The following is a 25,870-nucleotide window of genomic DNA, read 5'->3' on the forward strand; positions in this document are numbered from 1 at the left end:
CTCCAGCATTCTTGAATCTGAATCCCAATATCCAAGCACAATGTCACTCTAACCTCAGAAGCTGTGAACCCAGACACACCCAAACACCAAAGTCAGTGAATTCCAACATCAATGAGTAAGATCACCTCCTGAAAATCCACTCTCTACAGTGACACATCAGACCTCACCATTCCTGAACCAAGGATCTAAAATGCCAAAATTATAGAATATAATTGTTAATAAACACCAAAGCAGCGGAAACATCAACCCTAACTCCAAACCTCCATGTCATTGAATCCTGACATCAGTGAGTTTTGTGACCTCTGAAATCCAATACTCGTAAACTTCCTCACCTTTCAAACAGGGAATCCCCAACACCCAACATTCGAACACACTGACACTGTGAATGCTGACAGTTCTGAAACCAAATTCCACTGATCCCCAATATTGAGTAACCCAACAAACCCAAACCCACTGCTACTGAACCAACACCCCTTGAACCCAAATCCCACTGAACCAGAAAGAACGAACCCTGCCATCATTAAAACTGCTGAACCCCAATGCACCATGAACTCCAGCTTGCCTTGAAACCCAATATCCAGAATCCCATCAATCCCAACAACACCAGGAGTAACATCCCAAAACCTCATGAATCCCATTACCTCCACCACCCAACCCTTCTGACATGTCACATCTGGAGTGAAGAGACTACAGTCTAGCAGGTGTGTGAAGAATGAAACCATTTTACATAAAACACTCCATGTTTAGATTAATTCAATTAAAATAAAACTCCAGAAAATTGTGCATCAAGTGTCTTTACTAAAATTACACACTTTAAAAAATTACATTGTACAAAACTATAAGATTTAAAACACCCTTAATTTGAATACAAAAAATCTTCCGTTCTTTAAAAAAAAGAGAAAAAAGAAAATAGAGAAACAGGAAATCTGAAGGGTGGTATGTTTTCTGTTCCATCGACACCAAATGGCTAATATTGCATCAATGTCCCATACTGTGGCAGTGTGCTGGGGACAAGGCAGAAACAGAACAGACCACAGGATTGGCAAAGGAGTCTTTTGGGAGAAAAATTATTGTCCGTTGTCAATGGCAACTCAGTGATATATATATGTCCTCAAACACCTACAGAAGGAGAAGAGAGGCTCAGCGTTAAGGTTAAAAATGCCTGGAAACATTGAAACTGTTCTGTACATGTCAAGTGACAAATTAATCTAATATTGTTACTCCGAGGAGTGTGTGGGATTTCATTGATGCATGCGTGCTATCAGAAATGGGCTTCTTGTTAGAAATATTACTGGCTTGGTAAAACTCAATTGCAGAAATACCTTGTATATGTTTATTTTCCACATAAAGGTTTCTTTCCTTCAGTCTCACTTTCTGGAAAAGCTCTGTCTCTCTCTGTCTCTCACTGTCTCTCTCTCTCTTTCTCTCTCTCTGTCTCTCTCTGTCTCTCACTGTCTCTCTCTCTCTTTCTCTCTCTCTGTCTCTCTCTGTTTCTTTCTCTCATTGATGTGATAAAATCACCAGATGAGTTCTGTCTGTTGAAGCTGTTGTGATTCAGATTAAAACTGGTTTTCTATTTGCAATGTAGAAGTCCTAAGCAACATTCTGTGTTCAAGCCGACAGATTCCATTTCACTATCTGTGCTGGCTGTGTGCAAAATGGCTTTTTATATTTCTACAACTAACAGTGACTGTCCTTCGGAATCATTAAAGTGCGTGTGAAACCTGTTAAATTATTTGCAATCTGTGCTGCATAAATCTTCTTTGAAGATTACCAGCTCACTTCTTTCCCTTTGCTTCTTTAAAATTGGCACTTTTTCTTTTCACTGCAATACACAACATGGGAAACCTAATATAAATGTACAAATCTTGTGTGGAAGCAGAGAATGGACCTTGGCAGTGAATTAAAAGGAACTAAAGTACATAGTCAACTCTTCAGAATTTCATCGCAGTTATATCCAGGAAAGTGTAGCTATCTCGACACTGACGATTAATATTTTAAGGGCTGTAGCTGCATTGATGAGTTCAATGTCACAATGTGTTACTGTCATTTAATGGGATCTACACCGTATTATTGTATCTGAAGCAGTGGGGTGAGGCAGGGAAAGGCAAATGACATTGGACTGTCCCCTGTTTCATTGCAGTTGCCCAATTGGATGAGCTTTCTTAAACCTCTGCCAAACATTTGCATCACTCTGGGCTTGTTGATGTGTGGAGAAGGGAGATGCTGTTTCTCTATGCCCTCTCATCTCTCCTGAAGCCTTTGGGACTCTCATTGGGTGACCATTCTTCAGCTGCTGGTACACGGTTCACCCTTTGACCACAAAATGCCAACTGTGGGAGCATCAAAGCCAAGCAGTGCCCATCTCATAAATCCCAGGAGGAGGGAGCTGATTAACATCCCCTTTCTCAGCTTCTTTGTAATTCTTTGCTGCACCTCTCCTGCTGACTCATGGCTATGGGCTTGGACTAAAAGAAACACAACACTCTTATTCCATTCTGGCAGAGAGGACTGATGATGAATTGAGTTTTTCCAGCCTACAGCCTGTTACTCCCATCACCTTCCAAGAATCGTAGAATCTTTGCAGTGCAGAAAGAGATCATTTGGCCTGTCAAGTCCGTACCAATCCTCCAAAGAGCATCCTACACATACCCAGCCCCATATTTCCCCTGGCTAATCCACCTAGCCCTCATATCCTTGAACATGAAGGGCAGTTTAGCACGGCCAATCCACCCTAACTTGCATATCATTGGAGTGTGGGAGGAAATCCACACAGACACAGGGAGAATGTGCAAACAAGTCACCCAAGGCTGGAATCAAACCCAGATCCCTAGCGCTGTGAGGGAGCAATGCTAACCACTGAGCCACGTTTGTCCAGCAATGTTTTTGATTTTGAAATTCTGAGCCTTGTATATGAATCTTTCCCTGGATTCACCTCAGTCCCATCCTTCTATTCATTTCTGGAACCTCCTCTAACCCTATAACCCTCCAAGAGCTCTGCATTCCCCCAGGTTGGCCCTCTTGTACATCTGTGATCTCCATTGCTCCACCATTGGTGGTTGTGTCTTCTGTTGTCTGGTGTCTAAATTTTAGAATGCCCTCCCTAAACCTTTCAGTCTCTCTATCTAACACAGGGTCATGCTCTCAGGGTATAGGGTTAATCATTTAAGACTGAACTCAGACGGTTGTGAATCAAGGGAAGTCATATTCCCCCCACTCCCAACCCCCTGACCTCCCATCAATCCCCCGTAAGAATCTCCATTATTGAGTATATTAAAGACCTAGAAACAGGTGAGGTGATGGCTTTGTGATGTTATTACTGAACTGTTAATCTAGAGACCCAGGTGTTGTGGTGGGACTTGCATTTAAATTTTATCACAGTAGATGGTGGAAGTTGAATACAATATAAATCTGGGATTAAGAGCCTAATGATGGCTGTGAATGCATGGCACATTGTTGAGAGAATCCCACTTGGTTCACAAATGTCCTTTCGGAAAGAAACTGTTTTCCTTACCTGGTCTGCCCTACATGTGACTCCAGTGATGTGGTTGATTCTTTACTGCCCTCTGGGCAATGGGGGATGAGTAATAAATGCTGGCCTGATCAGATACGCTCCCATCCCATGCATAAATTAGAAAAAAAATTGTGTTTCTCTGTGGGAATCAACAGCAGTAAGTCAGTTAGCTTCTGCAGAGAGGGAAACAGAGTCTCTCAGAATACAGATGGGATAGGAGCTGTGGGCAGGAAGACGTAGTGAGGAAGATTGATGGGCCAAATAGTCTACTTGTGCTGATGTCTTTACTTTATAGCTCATTGCATAAGCAGGAAGAGTGATTCAGTCCCTGAGAGCTACACTAGTCCGTCCTTAGACATAGCATCAAAGATTTTATTTTTTAAATCTCAGAGCAACACAAGTGCATTTTCACAAAAAGTCCTTTATCATCAGTTCCCTTCTGACAGAAGCATCAAGGAGCAGGGACTTCAACCAACTATTCTGTCACGATGACTTTGATTTTCTCTTGCACTGCGATTTTCTCATTGCAAACATTGTTAGAAAGGTAACTAATATTTGCCTAAAGACTCCCTCCTGTGCACCGTCACCAGACCAGTTTTCTTTATTCTAGGAGCCTTTCCAACTCTGAGCTCTCAGCTTTAACCCCCGCGTCCATTCTGCTGGATTTGCTTCTCTGTCACACACACTGCTGTAAACCCTCACCGTAATGGAGCAGGGAGTCACTAGGTCACACAAGTCACTATGGGAAGTGCACAACAGTGCTGTTGTGGTCTAGGGGAGATCCCTTGAGAGAGGTAATCAGTGGATCACTATTTGAGGTTCTGGAATTGGGAAAGTTGGGGCCAATGAGGATCATGATTGAAACTTACAGAATACTGAACAGCCTGGACAGAGTGGATGTTGGGGAAATGTTTCCATTGGCAGGAGAGACAAGGACATAAGGCACATCCTTTAGAGTAAAGGGAAGGATAGTGGTAAGGAGAAACTTCTGTAACCAGAGTGTGGTGAATCTGTGGAAATCATTGCCACAGGAGGCTGTGGAGGCCAGGTCATTGAGTATATTTAAGATGGAGAGAGATAGTTTATTGCTTGCCAAGAGGATCAAAGGTTACGAGGAGAAAACGGGAGAATGGGGTTGAAAAACCTATCAGCCATGATCAAATGGTGGAGCAGATTTGATGGGCTGAATGGCCTAATTTATAGTCCTATGGTCTTATGCCCTTGCTTCAGACAGCCCTCGCCCCATCCTCCCATGAGTTACGTACACCACCCTGCAAAATCACATGCACTGTCCCTCTTCCTGCCCTCCCCATTACTTGCCCGATATCTAGGTGCCCGGTGCTGAGGTGCCCTGTAATCCTGGCCCAGAGAGAGCTCTGTGGCACCTACTGAAAATGGAAGCTTTCAGTTAGTAACTGGCCCATAGCCCTTACTGGGGCACTTTCCACACATTGGGTATTATCCTCATCATTGCCTTTTTTGGCATGTGTTTTGGCAAAGCTGGCCTGCAGGAGGCAGTGTGGGTCTCTCATTAGATCTCCATTGAGCTGACAAGACCCCCAACAAGTTTCGCCTCCCAGCCACTATTAGCTCCAACAGATTCGATGGGCTGCCTCTGGGGGGACTCAAGAATGTTCGAGCTGAGTCAGAGACGAAGCAGCCCCTTTAACACAGAATGAAGAAAGATCTGAACTACATCTGACAAAATAAACTCAACAGAATCTCTCTAGTGAGAGATTGTCCTTTGCTTCTTCTGTTTCAGAGCCCAATTAAACTTTTCCACATTGTTCTTTAAAACACTAAAAATGATCAACAACAACTATTTCTGAACCATCTTGTGGTTTTCTGCCTTCTTACTACCCGCTCCCTCACAGTTTTCAGTTTCAGTGATTAACTGTGAATCAACTTGATGAATAGAACATTTGAGACAAATTGGTTCAGCCCCTCCCATCCAAAATTCAAAATGTTCTCACAAATCCCTCACAAATTCCTCTTCATTTAGACCTGAAATTGCATTGGGTTGGAGGTGACAGTCTGTTGGCAGTGGATTAATCATGCTATAAACATCCAACAACTCTAAAATATGTTTTAGACAACGGAGATAAAGTGAACCATCATGGAACAACACACTTCCATTTGGAACAATCATTCAAACATGTTTACCTCATCTTCCACTTTTAATGATGTGGCTTTAAGCCAATGAATCTGAAAATGACCGGAATAAACAATTCTCTACTGATACATCTCTGTCACTGAGTATCATTTTCAACAGCATCACTAAAACACACATTGTGCTGGTTAAAGACTTCTGGATGAGCATAACCTTGGCTGATTTCATTCATTACTTCAAAAATGAAGCCTACTGGCAAGTTATCCCTGTTATCATTTCTTACTGCCATCTACATGGGAAAGTACAGGAGGTCACTCAGTATGGACAATTCCCAGGGCAGGGACAGCACGGGGCTAGATACAGAGTAAAACTCCCTCTGCACTGTCTCCATCAAGCACTCCTAGGACAGGGACGCCATGGGGTTAATACAGAGTAAAGCTCCCTCTGTACTGTCCCCCACCAAACATCCCCAGGACAGTGACAGCGCAGGGTTAGATCCAGAGTCAAGCTCCCTCGCCAGTGTCCCCCACCAAAACCTGCTAGGACAGATAAAGCACAGTGTTAGGGTACAGAAAAAAAACGTTCTCTACACTGTCCCCAACAAACACTCCCAAGACAGCTACAGCACAGAATTATTTTTAGAGTAAAGCTCTCTCTACACTGTATCAGGGACAGGAACAACATGGGGTTAGATACACAGTAAAGGTCTCTCTACTCTTTTAAACCACCTCTACACTGACCGATCAACCACTCAGGGGGTTAGATACATCCTCTACACTGTCCTAAACACTTTCAGGGCAAGTGTACAGAGAGTTAAAATAAGGTACAGGTCCCTCTGAACTGTGTGTTGAGAGATCTTTACTGCACTGTTCCAGGTCTTACTGCATTCAGGCTGTAGCCAGTTTAAAGACCATCTGTCCTGAACGAGGAATACTGTTCCCCTCTGAGTCCACATCCACTGAAAATTGGATGGAGGTTTGCCCATGATGTTATACTTAGTGTCAGTCACAGCATCCTGAAGGACGAGTTTAGAACCTAGAGACCAACATTTGCTTCACTTGTTATCTAACTAGTATAACTGAATTAGCAGAGGGGTTGTATCCATCGTTAAAAAAGCTCCATTATCCAGGGATATTGTACTGTCTGAGGAGCTGCACGCACTGTGTGTTGTGAATACTGATTATAGAATGGAGGTTAAATATTTATTTTCTTGTGTTGTTCAATTGGTCAACGATTGGATTCCTGACTGCCGGAATGTTCTAGGGTTCATGGAAGACAAGGAAAGCGAGCAGTGTCCCGTCTCCTCATCTCAGTCTGACCATGTTCCTGGGCAGCAGCGGTGGAATGGTCTACAGATGGTGATAATGCATAATACATGGGTATTTCCTGGAGACTGCTCACTGTCTGTGCACACTGAGTTGTGAGGATGGAGAAGGTGCTACAGGAACACTTTACGACATCCAAACCCTCCATCTACATGCCCTTCGATTTAGTTGAGCTGCCGACTAAGATTGCAAATGGCACCATTTTTGGATTTGGAACTTTGCTTCTTTCGTTCTTTCTCACCTCACCACACCCCCTTCCCCCATGGCCCTTCCCCCAATCTCCCACCCCCTCTACATCTCCATGCCCCCTCCACTCCTTCCCCCAATAATTTGTGCCAAGTTCCATGTACTGTTACAAAAATACTTTCTTGTTTTCCTGCCAATGATTAATTGTTATGGAGACATCAGCCATCACACATATCCAATCAAAACATGGTAGATTAGCTTTACCAGAGCTAGGATGATAGAGATTATCTTCTAGCCACTTCAAACTGCCATGGGATAGGATGGTCTTGCATTTATTGTCACGTGTTCCTCAAAGTAGTCATCACATGCTGCGTGTTTCCCCAAATGGGAAAGAGCTGTCCTGAACTCTGCCCCTTGAAAAGCCCCAGCTTTCAGCTCTCAACAACCATTGGCTGAGGCCATCCGAGGTAAGCGCAAGGCCAGGTTGTGGCTGAGTGACAGAGTGGGATACCCTGAAACCCATAGAGGGCAAGGACACTGAATGAAAATGGACAGTAGAGAAGAGAGGTGACGTTGTCAGAAAGCAGAAGCTATTATCAATTTTAAAAAAATCAAACTTACCATTTCTGCCCAGTCCATCAATGTGTTAATGTAAAAGATGATTTCCATACTAAGAAATATAGTTAAGGATTCCCTTTAGACATTGTTGGTGCTGCTACAGGCATTGGATACAGCCAATACATTGCAATGGTTTAAAGCACTAATCCAATTCAGTACGGTTTCTGCCCATGGTACTTGTGTATGAAGGGTCTAGTTCCTTTAAAGAGTGCACATCAAACTGAGATGGGATGGAACAAGTTGAAGATTTGGCGAGGGAATAGGGAGAACCAGGGTCAGGATGGGAAAAGTGGTTTTCATTAATCTTGATTAGAAGTCAGTTTGCCCAATCCGGTTGTACAACATGACTTGAAAGTTTCTAGAAGAGAGGAAAATGGGACAGTTAATGTGAATTGCCGGCTCTGTCCAGTGTACAATCCCCTGGCAATAACAAATAAGGAAAGTATGGAGTTTGACTCCATACAAAAAGATTGACTTAAATTGGATTTGCCATGTGCATCAGCCATTGGGTACAACGTTGGGAATCTCACAGATTGACTGAGTTGGATTGAGACTTACTTTTCATCCCTTGTTTGAATCCAGTGGGGTGGAAGCTCTCACTCTATTGGCTGTAGAATTTTGTGAATTGAGTCTGAAAGATGTCTACCTATGTCCTAGTGTTTGTCAGTCTGTAACTCAGATTGCAGTGAATTTGGAGAGTTAACTGAGATCAACAAGGAATTCGGAATAAGGCTGTCCCAACCCTAATAATAAGTCAGCTTTTGTGATGAGGTTGAGATAGTTTGTAAGACAGTCACAGAACATGGAACATTGAATAGTACAGGACAGGCCCTTCGGCCCACGATGTTGTGTCGAGCATTTACCTTAATCTAAGATCGACCTTACCTACACACCCCTCAATTTACTGCTGTCCATCTGCTTGTCCACTTAAATGTCCTGAATGTCTCTGACTCTACTACCACTAGTGGCAGTGCCTTCCACTCACCCACCACTCTCTGAGTAAAGAACCTACCTCTGACATTGTAGATTCCTGTACATTCCTCCAATCAACTTAAAATTGTAACCCTTCATGACAGCCATTTCTGCCCTGGGGAAAAGCCTCTAGCTATCCACTCTCATTACCTTGTACACCTCTATCAAGTCACCTCTCTTCCTTCTTCTCTCCAGTGTGAAAGCTCCCTCAACCTCTCTTCATTAGACAAACCCTCCAATCCGGGCAGCATCCTGGTAATTCTCCTCTGCACCCTCTCTAAAGCATTTACATCCTTCTTATAATGAGGTGACCAGAACTGAACACAATATTCCAAGTGTGGTCTATCCAGGGTTTTATAGAACTGCAGCAAAACCTCATGGCTCAATCTCCCTGTTAATGAAGGCCAAAACACCATACACCTTCTTAACAACCTTATCATCTTGGGTGGCAACCTTGAAGGATCCCAAGATCCCATTGCTCCTGCCAAGAATCCTGTCTTTAACTCTGTATTGAGCATTCAAATTTGACCTTCCAAAATGAATCACTTTGCATTTATACAGGTTGAACCATTTGCCACTCCTCAGCCCAGCTCTGCATCTTGACAATGTCTTGTTGTAGCCTGCAGCAACCCTCAATACTATCTACAACACCGCCTACCTTTGTACCATCAGCAAACGTGCTAATCCCACCTTCCACTTCTTCATTCAAGTCATTTATAAAAACTACAAAGAGCAAAGGCTCAAGAACAGATCCGTGTGGGACATCACTGGTCACCAACCTCCAGGTGGAATACTTTCCATCCACTACCACTCACTGCCTTCTTTCGGCCAGCCAATTCTATGTCCAGACAGCCACATTTCCCTGTATCCCATACCTCCTAACTTTCTGAATGAGCCTGCCATGAGGAACTTTATCAAATGCCTCACTGAAATCCATATACACCACATACACTGCACAACCTTTGTCAACTTGTCTCCTCACATCCTCAAAGAACTCAATAAGGCTTGTGAGGCATGACCTGCCCCTCACAATGCCATGCTGACTATCTTTAAATTTACAATGTTTTCTCAATAGTCATAAATCCTATCTCTCAGAATCCTTTCCAGTACCTTGCTGACCACAGACGTAAGACTGACTGGCCTGTAATTCCCATGGATTTCCCTATTCCCTTTCTTGAACAGAGGAACAACATTTGCCTCCCTCCAATCAGCCGGTACTACTCCCTTGGACAATGAGGATCATCAGAGGCACAGCAATCTCATTCCTCACTTACTGTAGTAACCTTGGATATATCTGGTCTGGCCCGGGGGACTTTTCTATCTCGATGCTTCCCAGAGTTTCCAGCACATCCACTTCCTTAATATCAATCTGTTAAAGTCTATTAACCTGGTCCACAGTGTTCTCACAATCAACAAGGTCCCCCTCTCTAGTGAATACTGAAGCAGAAAACTGTTCGGGCCTCCCCCACCTCTTCAGATACCAGGCACAAGTTCCCTCCACTATCTCTAATTGGACCTACCCTTCCTCTGCTCATTCTCTTATTCCTCATGTAAGTGTAGAACGCCTTTGGGTTTTCCCTAACCCTTCTCACCAAGGCTTTTTTGTGCTCCCCCCCCCCCCCCCCCCCAACACACACCCCCTCATCCCCAGCTCTCCTGAGTCCATTTTTTGAGTTCTTTCCTAGCTACCCTGTAATTCTCTAAAGCTGTGCCAGACCCTTGCTTCCTCAATCTTAAGTAAGCTTCCTTCTCCCTCTTGATGAGAAGCTCCTCTTCTCTTGTTATCCAAGGCTCCTTCACCTTTTCATTCCTTGCCTGTCTCAATTGGACAAAGTTATCCAATACTCGCAACAAGTGCTTCTTAAACAGCCTCCACATTTCTGTTGTGCATTTCCTGTTCACAACTTCTTCTCCACGGCTCCTGTCTAATAGCAGTATCATTTCCCCTCCCCCAATTAAACACCTTCTAGTACTGTCTGTTCCTAAGTCTCTCCATGGAAATGGTAAAGGTGATCCAGTTGTGGCCACACCGAGAGATCTAACACCTGGCCTGGCTCATTGCCTAGCAGCAAATCCAATATGGCCTACCTGCTAGCTGACCTATCTACATGTTGAGTCAGATTTTAGATATTATCTTATGTGTGTATTCTAGAATCCCAGTTGAGTGCTATTTGTAATCTCAGCCTGGTCATTCTAATCTGTGAATAGATGGCTGTGAAGAATAATTCCGATTGTAGACAGGGTCCATACCTAAGGAAGTACACACACATTATACAGGAAAGTTCAGTAGTTGTTTCTTAGAATGAGAGGATTGAGGAGAGTGGATGTTTACATGGGTTTACATGGTGAAGAGATAGCCACCTTCAACTAACGGGATTCTGAGAGCGGTTGTAACTCGATGTTGTTTCATCTCAGCTGGACATTCCAGAACTCAGAACACATCCCAGAACCTGAGTTTGACCATTTTAAACTAATCTCAGGAAAGAATCCTTCACTTATTCCTTGGAAATCTCCGTCCTAGGGAGTTGTTAATGCTCAGTTGTTGAGTATAGATTGAAGGCTGTGATCAATAGATTTTTGACTTCAGGGGTAATTTTGAGAAGGAAAGTGGAATTGAGGTTAACAATCAGCTGTGATCTTATTAAATGGTGGATTCCTTCTGCTCCTCTGATGTTTTTTCCTATTCAAAGTTTGTGAGAAGATTTGTAGCTCGGGTGCTTGTTGTTGTGGTTCTGTTCGCCGAGCTGGGAATTTGTGTTGCAGACGTTTCGTCCCCTGTCTAGGTGACATCCTCAGTGCTTGGGAGCCTCCTGTGAAGCGCTTCTGTGATCTTTCCTCCGGCATTTGTAGTGGTTTGAATCTGCCGCTTCCGGTTGTCAGTTCCAGCTGTCCGCTGCAGTGGTCGGTATATTGGGTCCAGGTCGATGTGCTTATTGATTGAATCTGTGGATGAGTGCCATGCCTCTAGGAATTCCCTGGCTGTTCTCTGTTTGGCTTGTCCTATAATAGTAGTGTTGTCCCAGTCGAACTCATTTTGCTTGCCATCTGTGTGTGTGGCTACTAAGGATAGCTGGTCATGTCGTTTCGTGGCTAGTTGGTGTTCATGGATGCGGATCGTTAGCTGTCTTCCTGTTTGTCCGATGTAGTGTTTTGTGCAGTCCTTGCATGGGATTTTGTACACTACATTGGTTTTGCTCTTGCTGGGTATCGGGTCCTTCGTTCTGGTGAGTTGTTGTCTGAGAGTGGCTGTTGGTTTGTGTGCTGTTATGAGTCCTAGTGGTCACAGTAGTCTGGCTGTCAGTTCGGAAATGCTCTTGATGTATCGTAGTGTGGCTATTTCTTTGGGTTGTGGCATGTCCTCATTCCGTTGTCTTTCCCTTAGGCATCTGTTGATGAAATTGCACAGGTATCCGTTTTTAGTGAATACATTGTAGAGGTGTTCTTCTTCCTCTTTTTGCAGTTCTGGTGTGCTGCAGTGTGTTGTGGACATTTTGAACAGTGTCTTAATGCAACTTCTTTTGTGTGTGTTGGGGTGGTTGCTTTCATAGTTCAGGACTTGGTCTGTGTGTGAGGCTTTCCTGTAAACCTTTGTGGTGAATTCTCCGTTCGGTGTTCTCTATACCATCACGTCTAGGAATGGGAGTTGGTTGTCCTTTTCTTCCTCTCTAGTGAATCGGATTCCTGTGAATATGGCGTTGATGATCCGGTGTGTGTTCTCTATTTCTGTGTTTTTAATGATTATAAAGGTGTCATCCACATATCTGACCCAGAGTTTGGGTTGAATTTGCGGTAAGACTGTTTGTTCCAACTTTTGCATTACTGCTTCTGCTATGAGTCAAGAGATGGGTGAGCCCATGGGTGTTCCGTTGATTTGTTCATATATTTGGTTGTTGAATGTGAAGTGTGTTGTGAGGCACAGGTCCAGTAGTCTGAGTATGCCGTCTTTGTTGATAGGTTCACCGTCTTGTTGTCTGTTCTGTATGTCCAGCAGGTTGGCTATTGTTTCTCTGACTAGGGTTTTGTCAATAGAGGTGAACTGTGCCATTACATCGAATGAGACCATGGTTTCTTCCTTGTCTATGTGTATATTTCTGATGATTTCCAAGAATTCCTGTGTTGATTGTATAGTGTCTGGATCCACTGATCAGGTGTTTCAGTTTCTGCTGTAGTTCTTTAGCCAGTTTGTGTGATGGTGTCCCTGGTAGTGATACGATGGGTCTGAGTGGGACGTCTGGTTTGTGCACTTTAGTCTTTTTCTATTCTTATCCACCCTCACTCCATTCCAGCAATCACTGTTCAATAAGGTTCATTGGTCAAGAGCAGCAATTCGATCTGAATTTGTTTATTTACTCACAGGACCTGGGTGTCACTAGATGACCCTGAATCTATGTTGACTCTAATTACCCAGAGGAGCAGTTAAACAGTCAACCACACAGCTCTTTGCTAGACCTGGTAAGGACAGCAGATTTCCTTCCCTAAGGACAGTGGTGAACCATGTAGCCTTTTTTCCTGATAATGACAATAGTTTCACAATCATCATTCGATCCTTAATTCCAGATTGAATTCACACTCTACCATCTTAGGGAAGTATGGTGGGTCAGTGGTCAGCATTACTGCCTCAAGGCGCCAGCAACCTGGATTCAATTCCAGCCTCAGGTAAGTGTCTGTGTGGAGTTTTCACGTTCTCCCTGTGGTTGTATGGGTTTGCTCCGGGTGCTCCGGTTTCCTCCAACAGTCCAGAGATGTGCAGGTTAAGGTAGATTGGTCACGCTAAATTGCCCATAATGTCCAGGGATGTATATGCTAGGTGGGTTAGCCATGGGAAATCCAGCGGGACAGGGATAGGGTAGGGATCGGGGTCTGGATGGGGATCCTTCTCAGAGAGTCAGTATGGACTTGACGGGGTGAAGACCTGCTTCCACACTGATCTGATATAGTGGACTTAACTTGGGTCTCTGGAATAATAGGAGATAGTGAGGGCCGCAGATTCTGGAGACCAGAGTTGAGAGTGTGTTGGTGGTAAAGTATAGTAGCATCCGAGAAGCAGGACAGTCGACGTTTCGGGCATAAACCCTTCCTCAGGAATGCAAGGGCTTATGCCCGAAAGGTTGATTTGCCTCTCTGGAATAATAGTCTAGCCACAACACCATGAGGCCATTATCTCCCCTTTGGTTAGTCCCCAGACAGTGACTTCTTTAACACTGTCTGTAAACCTCAGTCTAATGATTCAGCAGAAATTGAGTGAAAAACTGCACAGAGTTTACTAATGGAGTCATTCAAAGAACTGCACTTTTCTTTTTAAGGAGTTTTATGTGTTTTATGGGTACTGAAGTGAGTTCAGTATTTATTGCTAATTAACTGCAGAATACTAGACTGAAGAATATCTGGTTGGACAAATCCTGAGCCTTGTCAACATCCAACATTAATCTGTCTTCACCTACGTCATCCTTTCTGTTTTAATCTGACTTGTTCAGTTGGAGAATTGAAAATATTCTGATGACATTCATGATTTGCAAAAAATAAACTGCTTGTGAAAAATGATATTACTGACTACATACTGACCTTTCAGTCAAGCTGATAATTGGATTTTAATTGCTTGATCATATCATTATGATCAGGATTCGTCAGGATTATACTGCCTGTAATCTGCAGCAAAAATAACCTTGTTTGTAATTCATGGAAATGTACTTTCCAGTAAATGCAATCATGGAGAAGCCACCGCATTCTCAGTGGCATTAACATCTCCCAGCCTGTGCAGGCCCATCCTAAACCCCCGGTCCCTCAGTCCTGCTTCATGTTCCTGCTTCTCCTTGGCTGCTCTCTGTTTGGCTTGTGCGAGTCTGAAGGCTCAGGAAGGGCTGTTTATGGTGTGAACGTCTCATTGAAGCCTGAGATGTGCCAATACGAGCAACTTAACACTGCTGCCTCACAGCGCCAGGGACCCAGGTTCGATTCCCGCTTTGGGCAACTGTCTGTGTAGAGTTTGCCCATTCTCCCCGTGTCTGCGTAGGTTTCCTCCCACAATCCAAAAGATGTGCAGGTCAGGTGAATTAGCTATGTTAAACTGCCCATAGTGTTCCGTGCATTAGTCAGAGGGAAATGGGTCTGGGTGGGATACTCTTCAGAGGGTCGGTGTGGACTGGTTGGGCTGAAGGGCCTGTTTCCACACTGTAGGGAATCTCATCTAAACTTGGAATTTCCAGGAATGAACAAGATCAAGAAATGATTCCTGATGGCTCATGGGTCAAACCAACAATCCCAGGATTAAAAAAAGACAACATGGATACCTCAGGCTGTGTAAGTATTGGATGGCCAACTCAACATTAACATATTCCTGGTGATTTATCACACGACTTCTGACTCCAACAATTCCTGATGAAAAGCTTATGCATGAAAGGCAGGCTCCTCAGATGCTGCCTTAATCTACTGTGTTTTTCAGTGCCACACTTTTTGACTCTGACTCCAACTGACTGGCCAATCGAACTGATGGACCTGTCAAACTGACCAATCAAACTGACCAACCTGTCCAACCAATCAAGCTGACTGACCAATCAATTTGGCCAATTAAACTGATTGACCAGTCGAAATGAACTGTCAAATTGACTAATTACTCAAACAGACCAATCAAACTGATCAACCAGTTGAACACCCTGTTTCCCGTTTCTCATACTTAAAGAAAAATCAAAGAAAATGGGAAATATTATCAATTTTAATGTGCCAATTGTTTACAATTAAAACATACAAGATTCTTAGGGGACTTAAGTGTTCGATGTGGAAGGGTTGTTTCCCCTTCTGAGAGAGTCTGGGTCCATGTCAGAATAAGGGATCGCACATTAAAGGAGGATATTTTTCTCTTAGATGGGAGTTAATCTGTGAGATTTTAATACCACAAAGAGCTGTTGAGGCTGAGTCATTCAATATAGTCAAGTCTGAGATAGATTTTTAATCAGGAGGGCAATCAAAGGTTATGGGGAAAAGGCAGGAGAGTGGAGTTGAGGATCATCAGAATTACCATTGATAGGTGGAGCAGACTTGATGGGCTGAATGGCTTACTTTGCTCCTCCATTTTATGGACTAATCTCATGGTTCATGCCCACTGCAATATTGACAAGATTAATCTTTAGTTCCTGAAAATTCTGAGGCAATCCCAAAGGTTGGAATTTGAGAGGGAGAGGTCTTGCTTAGTGTTGTATTGAGCAAGTGAGACAGGTCCTATTCCCTGTGCATAGGGAATCCATCATTCTCATGGAAGCCCAGTGAACTACCTCCACACTCAGTACACCAAGCCAGAGGAAACAATAATGAATCAGCCTCAATCATCACTCATCATCTTGGAGATGGAGATTTTGTGAGTCTGCAGTCACTCTGGTGTTTCTGAAGAAGGGTCACTGGACTGAAACATTAACTCTGCTTTCTCTCCATTGATGCTGCCAGACCTGCTGAGTTTCTCCAGCGTTTCCTGTTCTGATTCAGATTTCCAGCATCTGCAGTTCTTTTTTTATATGGAGTCACTCTTTGTTATTTTCTACAGTTCAATCTATTGCTGACACATGAAGAGTTATAGCAAGGATATTATTAAACTTGAGAGGATTCAGAAAAGGATGTTACTGGGACTGAAGAGTTTGAATTATAAGCAAAGTCTGGATAGGCAGTGACATTTTTCACCGGAGCGTAGGAAGTTAAAGGGTGACCTTGTAGAGGTTTATACCATCATCAGGAGTACTGATAAGGTGGATGGCAAGTACCTTTGCCCTAGGGTGGTGGATTTCAAGATTTAGGGGCATATTTTTAAGGTGAGAGGAGAAAAATTTTAAAAAGACATGAGGGGCAAATTGTTTACACAGAGGGTGGTTTGTGTGTGGAATGAACTGTAAGAGGGAGTGGTAGATGCTAGTAGCTACAATGTTTAAAAGACATTTGGATAAGTACATGAATAGGAAAGGTTTGGAGGGATATGAGCCAGGAGCAGGCAGGTGAGACTAGTTTAGTTTGGGATAATGGTCAGCATGGGCTGGTTGGGCCGAAGTGTCTGTTTCCATACTGTATGACTCTATGAGTCTAACAGCGATAGATCAAATACTGAGTAAAGCAAATTATGAGCAAGAGAGATGAGAGAAAGAAAGGATAAAGATCCTGGATTCAGGCTACCAGGGCAAGCGAGTAGGCAGGCAGACTCAAACTAGGCCTCTAGTCTCCCTGCCAGGGTCCACTGGATAGTGACCAGGAGGTGGGGCTAGGGTGGGCTGGAGAGCTAGTAGACAGGATTGCGAGTTGAATTGTTGTCAGTGAATTGCTGCTCACAGCCCCCTGCAGCAGACACAATGAGTTGGCTGAGACCGAGCTCTCCCTCGGGCCAGGTTCATTACAACATCAGGTTGTGATGGCTCTGATGATTCCACCAGCACCAACTTGGAAATGAAGAGCCATTTTAATCAGGAAACCCATGAACATTTTTCTCTGCAGTGAACAGGAAGCTCATAATCTGAAAACCATGAACAGCCCCAGTGAGAGGAACAAAAACTAATGAAAAAAGACAGAATTAATTTTTCTCCCTTGTAAAACAGAATGTCATAACTCACGTCAGGTTAGAGAAAGCATGGGTTAATGAGTCAATTAAGGCAGAATCTGAAGTTGAGTTGCATGAAAAATAACTGCTTAAACCCAACTAAAACTTCTTTGTTAAAATAGGCATAAAACTATTTCCCATGTTGTTTCAAGGGAGCGTGTCAGTATTGAATCAAGGCTAATTATAAGTCACTGTCTGGTTTAACTGTCTATACAGTGAGCAGATTCACTACACTTCATGTGAAACTGACTCGTACAATCTATGGTCTCTATTCAGCAATCCTCATTGGCAATTGACAGCTCCACATGTTTTTATGGATGTGATGGGGTTAACCTTTTCCAAGAGATTACACAGAAGGGGTTATTTCCCTTCGCCTAGGGGTTCGAATTGGAGATCGGCCCAAAATTAGACAGGAAACATATTCCCTCTCTTTCAGAGTCTTATGTGACATGGGTCAGGTTAATCTATAGAGCATATAGCACTCTATATGTGGGCCTGGCATTTAATTCAGGTCTATCAGCTTTAAAATGGCAGTCCAATTCAGGGAAAGGACACAGAGAATGGTCCTAAATGAGGAGGTTTTTCAGTGATGGGATTAAAGATGATTAGACATCAACACAAACTGAGTGCCCACAGAATTGAGTGTGATTGAGAAAGGACAGTAACCATACCAATTTAGGCATGTCATTTTACACTACTGTGCTGTGACAGTGCTGTGACTTTAAAAGTTTGCCCTAGTTTTTTTAAAGAGAGTTTGTAAGGCAGAGCTCAAGCTAGTTTGTGTAAACTGCTCGGGAGGCCTTGGGTTTATTTTAATGCAACCTGAATGGGTGTGGCCATCCCACAGATCAGGATTTCTGAGTGACATCAGAGATTACTGAGGTCTTAACAGAGTTAGAAGTTTCAGTGTAAGTCTCTTAGCTGCTACTCTCTCTGAATCTTCTCTTGATCCTTTCCTCCTGGAATGGAGAACTGCATGTGAGAATCTGCATCTGAATTTGCCTTTTTGCCAAGGGATATATTTATTTGATGTTACTGGATTGGAACATTAATTAGCAATAGTTACTGAATCTATTATTTGCTTAAGTTGTTGAATAGTTAAGTTATTCTAAATTCCTCTTTCTTTTGTTTGCATTTAAATAAATTGTGTTTTGCTTAACATTGAGTAGTTTGACCAATCGCACTGCATTTGGAACACAGCACTTTACATCCAACTTTAAAATAAGAATAAATCAGGGTCTAGGCTACATTCTTAATATAATTCGATGGGGTCTGGTCTTGTCCATAACAGTGCAAATCCAATCATCCTTATTGTTACAGTGAATTTCTTTAAAGCTATTCAGGGAAATAAATGTGAACGTTTAGGGACGACATTTATTGCCATTGACTGCCGTCTTGAGCTGCTGCTGTCTTGTGGTGTAGGCACAGTCACAATGCTGCTAGGGATAGACCAGGAGAACGACCTTGCAATTGTTCGGGGGTTAAGGAATTGTCATTAAAATGGGGGCAGAATCTGAAGCTCAGAGGGCGACAAAAGGTTCACCAATCTCCTGCTGTAGTGAGGGGAGACCGAGGAAGGGAAATACCTGAGGAAATACATTAAAAAGTCCTGAGCTACAAAGCAGGTTATACTCTCTCTACCATCATCGCTGTTACCTCAGGAACATTCTGACGGTGTTAGTCTCTGCTGTGCAAATGGATGGCATCAAAGTTTAACATCGGGCCGCTCCACTGGTTCCATTGTGTCTTCTGCAGTCTGCATGACCTGGCATTCTGGAACAGATCAAAGATCAGTCAGAGGGTTGAATATCAACCAGACAAACAAAAACAACCACTTGGTACATTAAATGAGATTAAAAAACAACAAATCTCCTGGTATTTCCTTCCTTCTGGTTTCTCCCTGCTCAGCATTGCCATGTGCTGAGGTAGGGTATCTTGGGAACATGACCAATGTCCTTGCTGCAGGTCAGAAGTCACATGACACCAGGTTGTAGTCCAACAGGTGAAGGAACAATGCTCACAAAGCTTGTGATTTCAATTAAACCTTTTGGACTATAACTTGATATTTTATGACTTCTTCTTTGTTCACCCTAGTCCGACACCAGCACCTCCACATGAGGGCTTCCTTCAGGTGTCGGTTTTAGCAGGCTGTTCAACTACAGGAGCATCACAGCAGGCTTGGTTGATCCTGGCAGCCACTTTGTAACATGATCATTGGATATTGATTGGAGCAGTGTCTGTGGTCTCTGTGATGTGCACATTAGGGTGGATTGGCATTGGGAAATGCAGGGTTACAGGGATAGGGTGACGTTGGATCCACGTGGGATGTTCTTCAGAGGGTTGGTGTGGACTCAATGGGCCAAATGGCCTGCTGACACATTGTGGGGATTCGAGGAGTGAGAATTGAAGAAGAGGGAAAAGGGAAGTGCAAGGAGATCAAATCAATGAAAGAGAGAAGGTTGCAGGGTAGACAGTAGGGTAGACAGGAAAGACAGGGTAGATCAGGGTGGACAGGGTAGACAGTGTAGATCAGGGTAGATGGGGTAGACAGAATAGATCGGGGTAGACAGTAGGGTATACAGGGTAGATCAGGTTATACAGGGTAGATCAGGGTAGACAGTAGGTTAGACAGGGTAGTTTAGGGTAGATAGGTAGACAGGGTAGATCAGGGTAGACAGTAGGGAGACAGGGTAGATCAGGGTAGACAGGGTGATTCATTCCTGAAGAAGGGCTCATGCCCGAAACGTCGATTCTCCTGCTCCTTGGATGCTGCCTGACCTGCTGTGCATTTCCAGCAACACATTTTTAGGGTGGACAGGTAGAAAGGGTAGATCAGGGTAGATCAGGGTAGATCAGGGTGGACAGGGTAGACAGGGTAGATCAGGGTAGATCAGAGTAGATCAGGGTGGACAGGGTAGACAGGGTAGATCAGGGTAGATCAGGGTGGACAGGGTAGACAGGGTAGATCAGGGTAGATTAGGATAGATCAGAGTAGACAGGATAGATCAGGGTAGACAGGGTAGATCAGGGTAGATCAGGGTAGATCAGGGTAGACAGGTAGACAGAATAGGTCAGGGTAGACAGGTAGACAGGGTAGATCAGGGTAGATGGGGTAGATCAGGGTAGATCAGGGTAGACAGGGTAGATCAGGGTAGATCAGGGTAGACAGGGTCGATCAAGTAGATCAGGGTGGACAGGATAGATCAGGGTAGATCCGGGTAGATCAGAGTAGATCAGGGTAGATCAGGGTGGACAAGGTAGATCAGGGTGGACAGGGTAGACAGGGTAGATCAGGGTAGATCAGAGTAGGTCAGGGTAGATCAGGGTAGATCAGGGTAGATCAGAGTAGATCAGGGTAGATCAGGGTAGACAGGGTAGATCAGGGTGGACAGGGTAGACAGGGTAGATCAGGGTAGACAGGGTAGATCAGGGCAGACATGGTAGATCAGGGAAGATCAGGGTAGACAGGGAAGATCAGGGTAGATCAGGGTAGATCAGAGTAGACAGGGTAGATCAGGGTAGACAGGGTAGATCAGGGTAGATCAGGGTAGACAGGGTAGATCAGGGTAGATCAGGGTAGATCAGGGTGGACTAGGTAGATCAGGGTGGACAGGGTAGACAGGGTAGATCAGGGTAGACAGGGTAGATCAGGGTAGATCAGGTTAGACAGGGTAGATCAGGGTAGATCAGGGTAGATCAGGGTAGATCAGGGTAGATCAGGTTAGACAGGGTAGATCAGGGTAGACAGGGTAGATCAGGGTAGATCAGGGTAGATCAGGGTGGACTAGGTAGATCAGAGTAGATCAGGGTAGATCAGGGTAGACAGGGTAGATCAGGGTAGATCAGATTAGACAGGGTAGATCAGGGTAGATCAGGGTGGATAGAGTAGATCAGGGTAGATCAGGGTAGATCAGGGTGGATAGAGTAGATCAGGGTAGATCAGGGTAGACAGGGTAGATCAGGGTAGATCAGATTAGACAGGGTAGATCAGGTAGATCAGGGTGGACAGAGTAGATCAGGGTAGATCAGGGTAGATCAGGGTAGACAGGGTAGATCAGGGTAGATCAGGGTAGATCAGGGTAGACAGGGTAGATCAGGGTAGATCAGAGTAGATCAGGGTAGATCAGGGTAGATCAGGGTGGATAGAGTAGATCAGGGTAGATCAGGGTAGACAGGGTAGACAAGGTAGATCAGGGTAGATTAGGGTAGATCAGGGTAGATCAGGGTAGACAGGTAGACAGGGTAGATCAGGGTAGATCAGGGTAGATCAGAGTAGACAGGGTAGATCAGGGTAGATTAGGGTAGATCAGGGTAGACAGGTAGACAGGGTAGATCAGGGTAGATCAGGGTAGATCAGGGTAGATCAGGGTGGACAGAGTAGATCAGGGTAGATCAGGGTGGACAGAGTAGATCAGGGTAGATCAGGGTAGACAGGGTAGATCAGGGTAGATCAGGGTGGACTAGGTAGATCAGGGTGGACAGGGTAGATCAGGGTAGATCAGGTTAGACAGGGTAGATCAGGTAGATCAGGGTGGACAGAGTAGATCAGGGTAGATCAGGGTAGATTAGGTAGATCAGGGTAGACAGGGTAGATCAGGGTGGACAGAGTAGATCAGGGTAGACAGGGTAGATCAGGGTAGATCAGGGTAGATCAGGGTAGACAGGGTAGACAGGGTAGATCAGGGTAGATCAGGGTAGACAGGGTAGATCAGGGTAGATCAGAGTAGATCAGGGTAGATCAGGGTAGACAAGGTAGATCAGGGTAGATTAGGGTAGACAGGGTAGATCAGGTTAGATCAGGGTAGATCAGGGTAGATCAGGGTAGATCAGGGTAGACGGGTAGACAGGGGAGATCAGGGTAGATCAGGGTAGATCAGAGTAGACAGGTAGACAGGGTAGATCAGGGTAGATTAGGGTAGATCAGGGTAGATTAGGGTAGATCAGGGTAGACAGGGTAGATCAGGGTAGATCAGGGTAGATCAGGGTAGATTAGGGTAGACAGGGTAGATCAGGGTAGATCAGGGTAGATCAGAGTAGACAGGGTAGATCAGGGTAGATTAGGGTAGATCAGGGTAGACAGGGTAGATCAGGGTAGATCAGGGTAGATCAGGGTAGACAGGGTAGATCAGGGTAGACAGGGTAGATCAGGGTAGATTAGGGTAGATCAGGGTAGATCAGGGTAGATCAGGGTAGACAGGGTCGATCAAGTAGATCAGGGTAGACAGGGTAGATCAGGGTAGATCAGGGTAGATTAGGGTAGATCAGGGTAGATCAGGGTAGACAGGGTAGATCAGGGTAGACAGGGTAGATCAGGGTAGATCTGGGTAGATCAGAGTAGACAGGGTAAATCAGGGTAGATTAGGGTAGATCAGGGTAGACAGGGTAGATCAGGGTAGATCAGGGTAGATCAGGGTAGATCAGGGTAGATCAGGGTAGATCAGGGTAGACAGGGTAGATCAGGGTAGATTAGGGTAGATCAGGGTAGATCAGGGTAGACAGGGTAGATCAGGGTAGACAGGGTAGATCAGGGTAGATTAGGGTAGATCAGGGTAGATCAGGGTAGACAGGGTAGATCAGGGTAGACAGGGTAAATCAGGGTAGATCAGGGTAGATTAGGGTAGATCAGGGTAGATCAGGGTAGACAGGGTAGATCAGGGTAGATCAGGGTAGATCAGGGTAGATCAGGGTAGACAGGGTAGATCAGGGTAGATTAGGGTAGATCAGGGTAGATCAGGGTAGATCAGGGTAGATCAGGGTAGACAGGGTAGATCAGGGTAGACAGGGTAGACAGGGTAGATCAGGGTAGATCAGGGTAGATCAGGGTAGACAGGGTAGATCAGGGTAGATCAGGGTAGATCAGGGTAGATCAGGGTAGACAGGGTAGATCAGGGTAGATTAGGGTAGATCAGGGTAGATCAGGGTAGACAGGGTAGATCAGGGTAGATCAGGGTAGATCAGGGTAGATCAGGGTAGATCAGGGTAGACAGGGTAGATCAGGGTAGATTAGGGTAGATCAGAGTAGATCAGGGTAGACAGGGTAGATCAGGGTAGACAGGGTAGACAGGTAGATCAGGGTAGATCAGGGTAGATCAGGGTAGACAGGGTAGATCAGGGTAGACAGGGTAGATCAGGGTAGATCAGGGTAGACAGGGTAGATCAGGGTAGATCAGGGTAGATCAGGGTAGACAGGTAGATCAGGGTAGATCAGGGTAGATCAGGGTAGATCAGGGTAGATCAGGGTAGACAGGGTCGATCAAGTAGATCAGGGTAGACAGGGTAGATCAGGGTGGACAGGGTAGACAGGGTAGATCAGGGTAGATCAGAGTAGGTCAGGGTAGATCAGGGTAGATCAGGGTAGATCAGAGTAGATCAGGGTAGATCAGGGTGGACAGGGTAGACAGGGTAGATCAGGGTAGACAGGGTAGATCAGGGCAGACATGGTAGATCAGGGAAGATCAGGGTAGACAGGGAAGATCAGGGTAGATCAGGGTAGATCAGAGTAGACAGGGTAGATCAGGGTAGATCAGGGTAGACAGGGTAGATCAGGGTAGATCAGGGTAGATCAGGGTAGATCAGGTTAGACAGGGTAGATCAGGGTAGATCAGGGTAGATCAGGGTGGACTAGGTAGATCAGGGTGGACAGGGTAGACAGGGTAGATCAGGGTGGACAGGGTAGACAGGGTAGATCAGGGTAGATCAGGGTAGATCAGGGTAGACAGGGTAGATCAGGGTAGACAGGGTAGATCAGGGCAGACATGGTAGATCAGGGAAGATCAGGGTAGACAGGGTAGATCAGGGTAGACAGGGTAGATCAGGGTAGACAGGGAAGATCAGGGTAGATCAGGGTAGATCAGAGTAGACAGGGTAGATCAGGGTAGACAGGGTAGATCAGGGTAGATCAGGGTAGACAGGGTAGATCAGGGTAGATCAGGTTAGACAGGGTAGACAGGGAAGATCAGGGTAGATCAGGGTAGACAGAGTAGATCAGAGTAGACAGGGTAGATCAGGGTAGACAGGGTAGATCAGGGTAGATCAGGGTAGACAGGGTAGATCAGGGTAGACAGGGTAGATCAGGTTAGACAGGGTAGATCAGGGTAGATCAGGGTAGACAGGGTAGATCAGGGTAGATCAGGGTAGATCAGGGTGGACTAGGTAGATCAGGGTGGACAGGGTAGACAGGGTAGATCAGGGTAGACAGGGTAGATCAGGGTAGATCAGGTTAGACAGGGTAGATCAGGGTAGACAGGGTAGATCAGGGTAGATCAGGGTAGATCAGGGTGGACTAGGTAGATCAGAGTAGATCAGGGTAGATCAGGGTAGACAGGGTAGATCAGGGTAGATCAGGTTAGACAGGGTAGATCAGGGTAGACAGGGTAGATCAGGGTAGATCAGGTTAGACAGGGTAGATCAGGTAGATCAGGGTGGACAGAGTAGATCAGGGTAGTTCAGGGTAGATTAGGTAGATCAGGGTAGACAGGGTAGATCAGGGTGGACAGAGTAGATCAGGGTAGACAGGGTAGATCAGGGTAGATCAGGGTAGACAGGGTAGACAGGGTAGATCAGGGTAGATCAGGGTAGATCAGGGTAGATCAGGGTAGACAGGATAGATCAGGGTAGATCAGGGTAGATCAGAGTAGATCAGGGTAGATCAGGGTAGATCAGGGTGGATAGAGTAGATCAGGGTAGATCAGGGTAGATCAGGGTAGATTAGGGTAGATCAGGGTAGATCAGGCTAGACAGGTAGACAGGGTAGATCAGGGTAGACAGGGTAGATCAGGGTAGACAGGGTAGACAGGTAGACAGGGTAGATCAGGGTAGACAGGGTAGATCAGGGTAGACAGGGTATATCAGGGTAGATCAGGGTAGACAGGTAGAGAGGGTAGATCAGGGTAGATCAGGGTAGACAGGGTAGATCAGGTTAGATCAGGGTAGACAGGGTATATCAGGGGAGATCAGGGTAGACAGGGTAGATCAGGGTAGATCAGAGTAGATCAGGGTAGATCAGGGTAGATCAGGGTGGATAGAGTAGATCAGGGTAGATCAGGGTAGACAGGGTAGACAAGGTAGATCAGGGTAGATTAGGGTAGATCAGGGTAGATCAGGGTAGACAGGTAGAGAGGGTAGATCAGGGTAGATCAGGGTAGACAGGGTAGATCAGGGTAGATCAGGGTAGATCAGGGTAGATCAGGTTAGATCAGGGTAGACAGGGTATATCAGGGTAGATCAGGGTAGATCAGGGTATATCAGGGGAGATCAGGGTAGACAGGGTAGATCAGGGTAGATCAGGGTAGACAGGTAGACAGGGGAGATCAGGGTAGATCAGGGTAGATCAGAGTAGACAGGGTAGATCAGGGTAGATTAGGGTAGATCAGGGTAGATTAGGGTAGATCAGAGTAGACAGGGTAGATCAGTGTAGATTAGGGTAGATCAGGGTAGATTAGGGTAGATCAGAGTAGACAGGGTAGATCAGGGTAGATTAGGGTAGATCAGGGTAGATCAGGGTAGATCAGAGTAGACAGGGTAGATCAGGGTAGATTAGGGTAGATCAGGGTAGACAGGTAGACAGGGTAGATCAGGGT

General features: G+C 45.0%; 1 protein-coding gene across 5 annotated transcripts in view; it reads right to left on the bottom strand.

Annotated features, from left to right (window-relative positions):
- Positions 1-426: 426 nt before the first annotated feature.
- LOC140454652 (leucine-rich repeat and fibronectin type III domain-containing protein 1-like protein) overlaps positions 427-25,870 on the bottom strand; it is a 261,787-nt gene continuing 236,343 nt past the window's right edge. For 2 of the 5 annotated variants that reach the window (XR_011952735.1, XR_011952738.1), the window contains 3 exons: positions 18,948-19,064; positions 7,757-8,111; positions 427-1,119 (listed from right to left, as the gene is read on the bottom strand). Coding sequence is in view for 1 of the 5 variants with exons in the window: in XM_072549571.1 (XP_072405672.1) it covers positions 18,997-19,064 (68 nt within the window). In the remaining 4 variants the exon portion in view is untranslated. Of the gene's footprint in view, positions 1,120-3,254; positions 6,161-7,276; positions 7,673-7,756; positions 8,112-18,947; positions 19,065-25,870 lie in introns of those variants that run through there. The other 3 variants (XR_011952736.1, XR_011952737.1, XM_072549571.1) reach the window with 3 other exon arrangements.

Source organism: Chiloscyllium punctatum, chromosome 29 (genome assembly GCF_047496795.1).
Source record: "Chiloscyllium punctatum isolate Juve2018m chromosome 29, sChiPun1.3, whole genome shotgun sequence".
Classification (NCBI taxonomy): domain Eukaryota; kingdom Metazoa; phylum Chordata; class Chondrichthyes; order Orectolobiformes; family Hemiscylliidae; genus Chiloscyllium; species Chiloscyllium punctatum.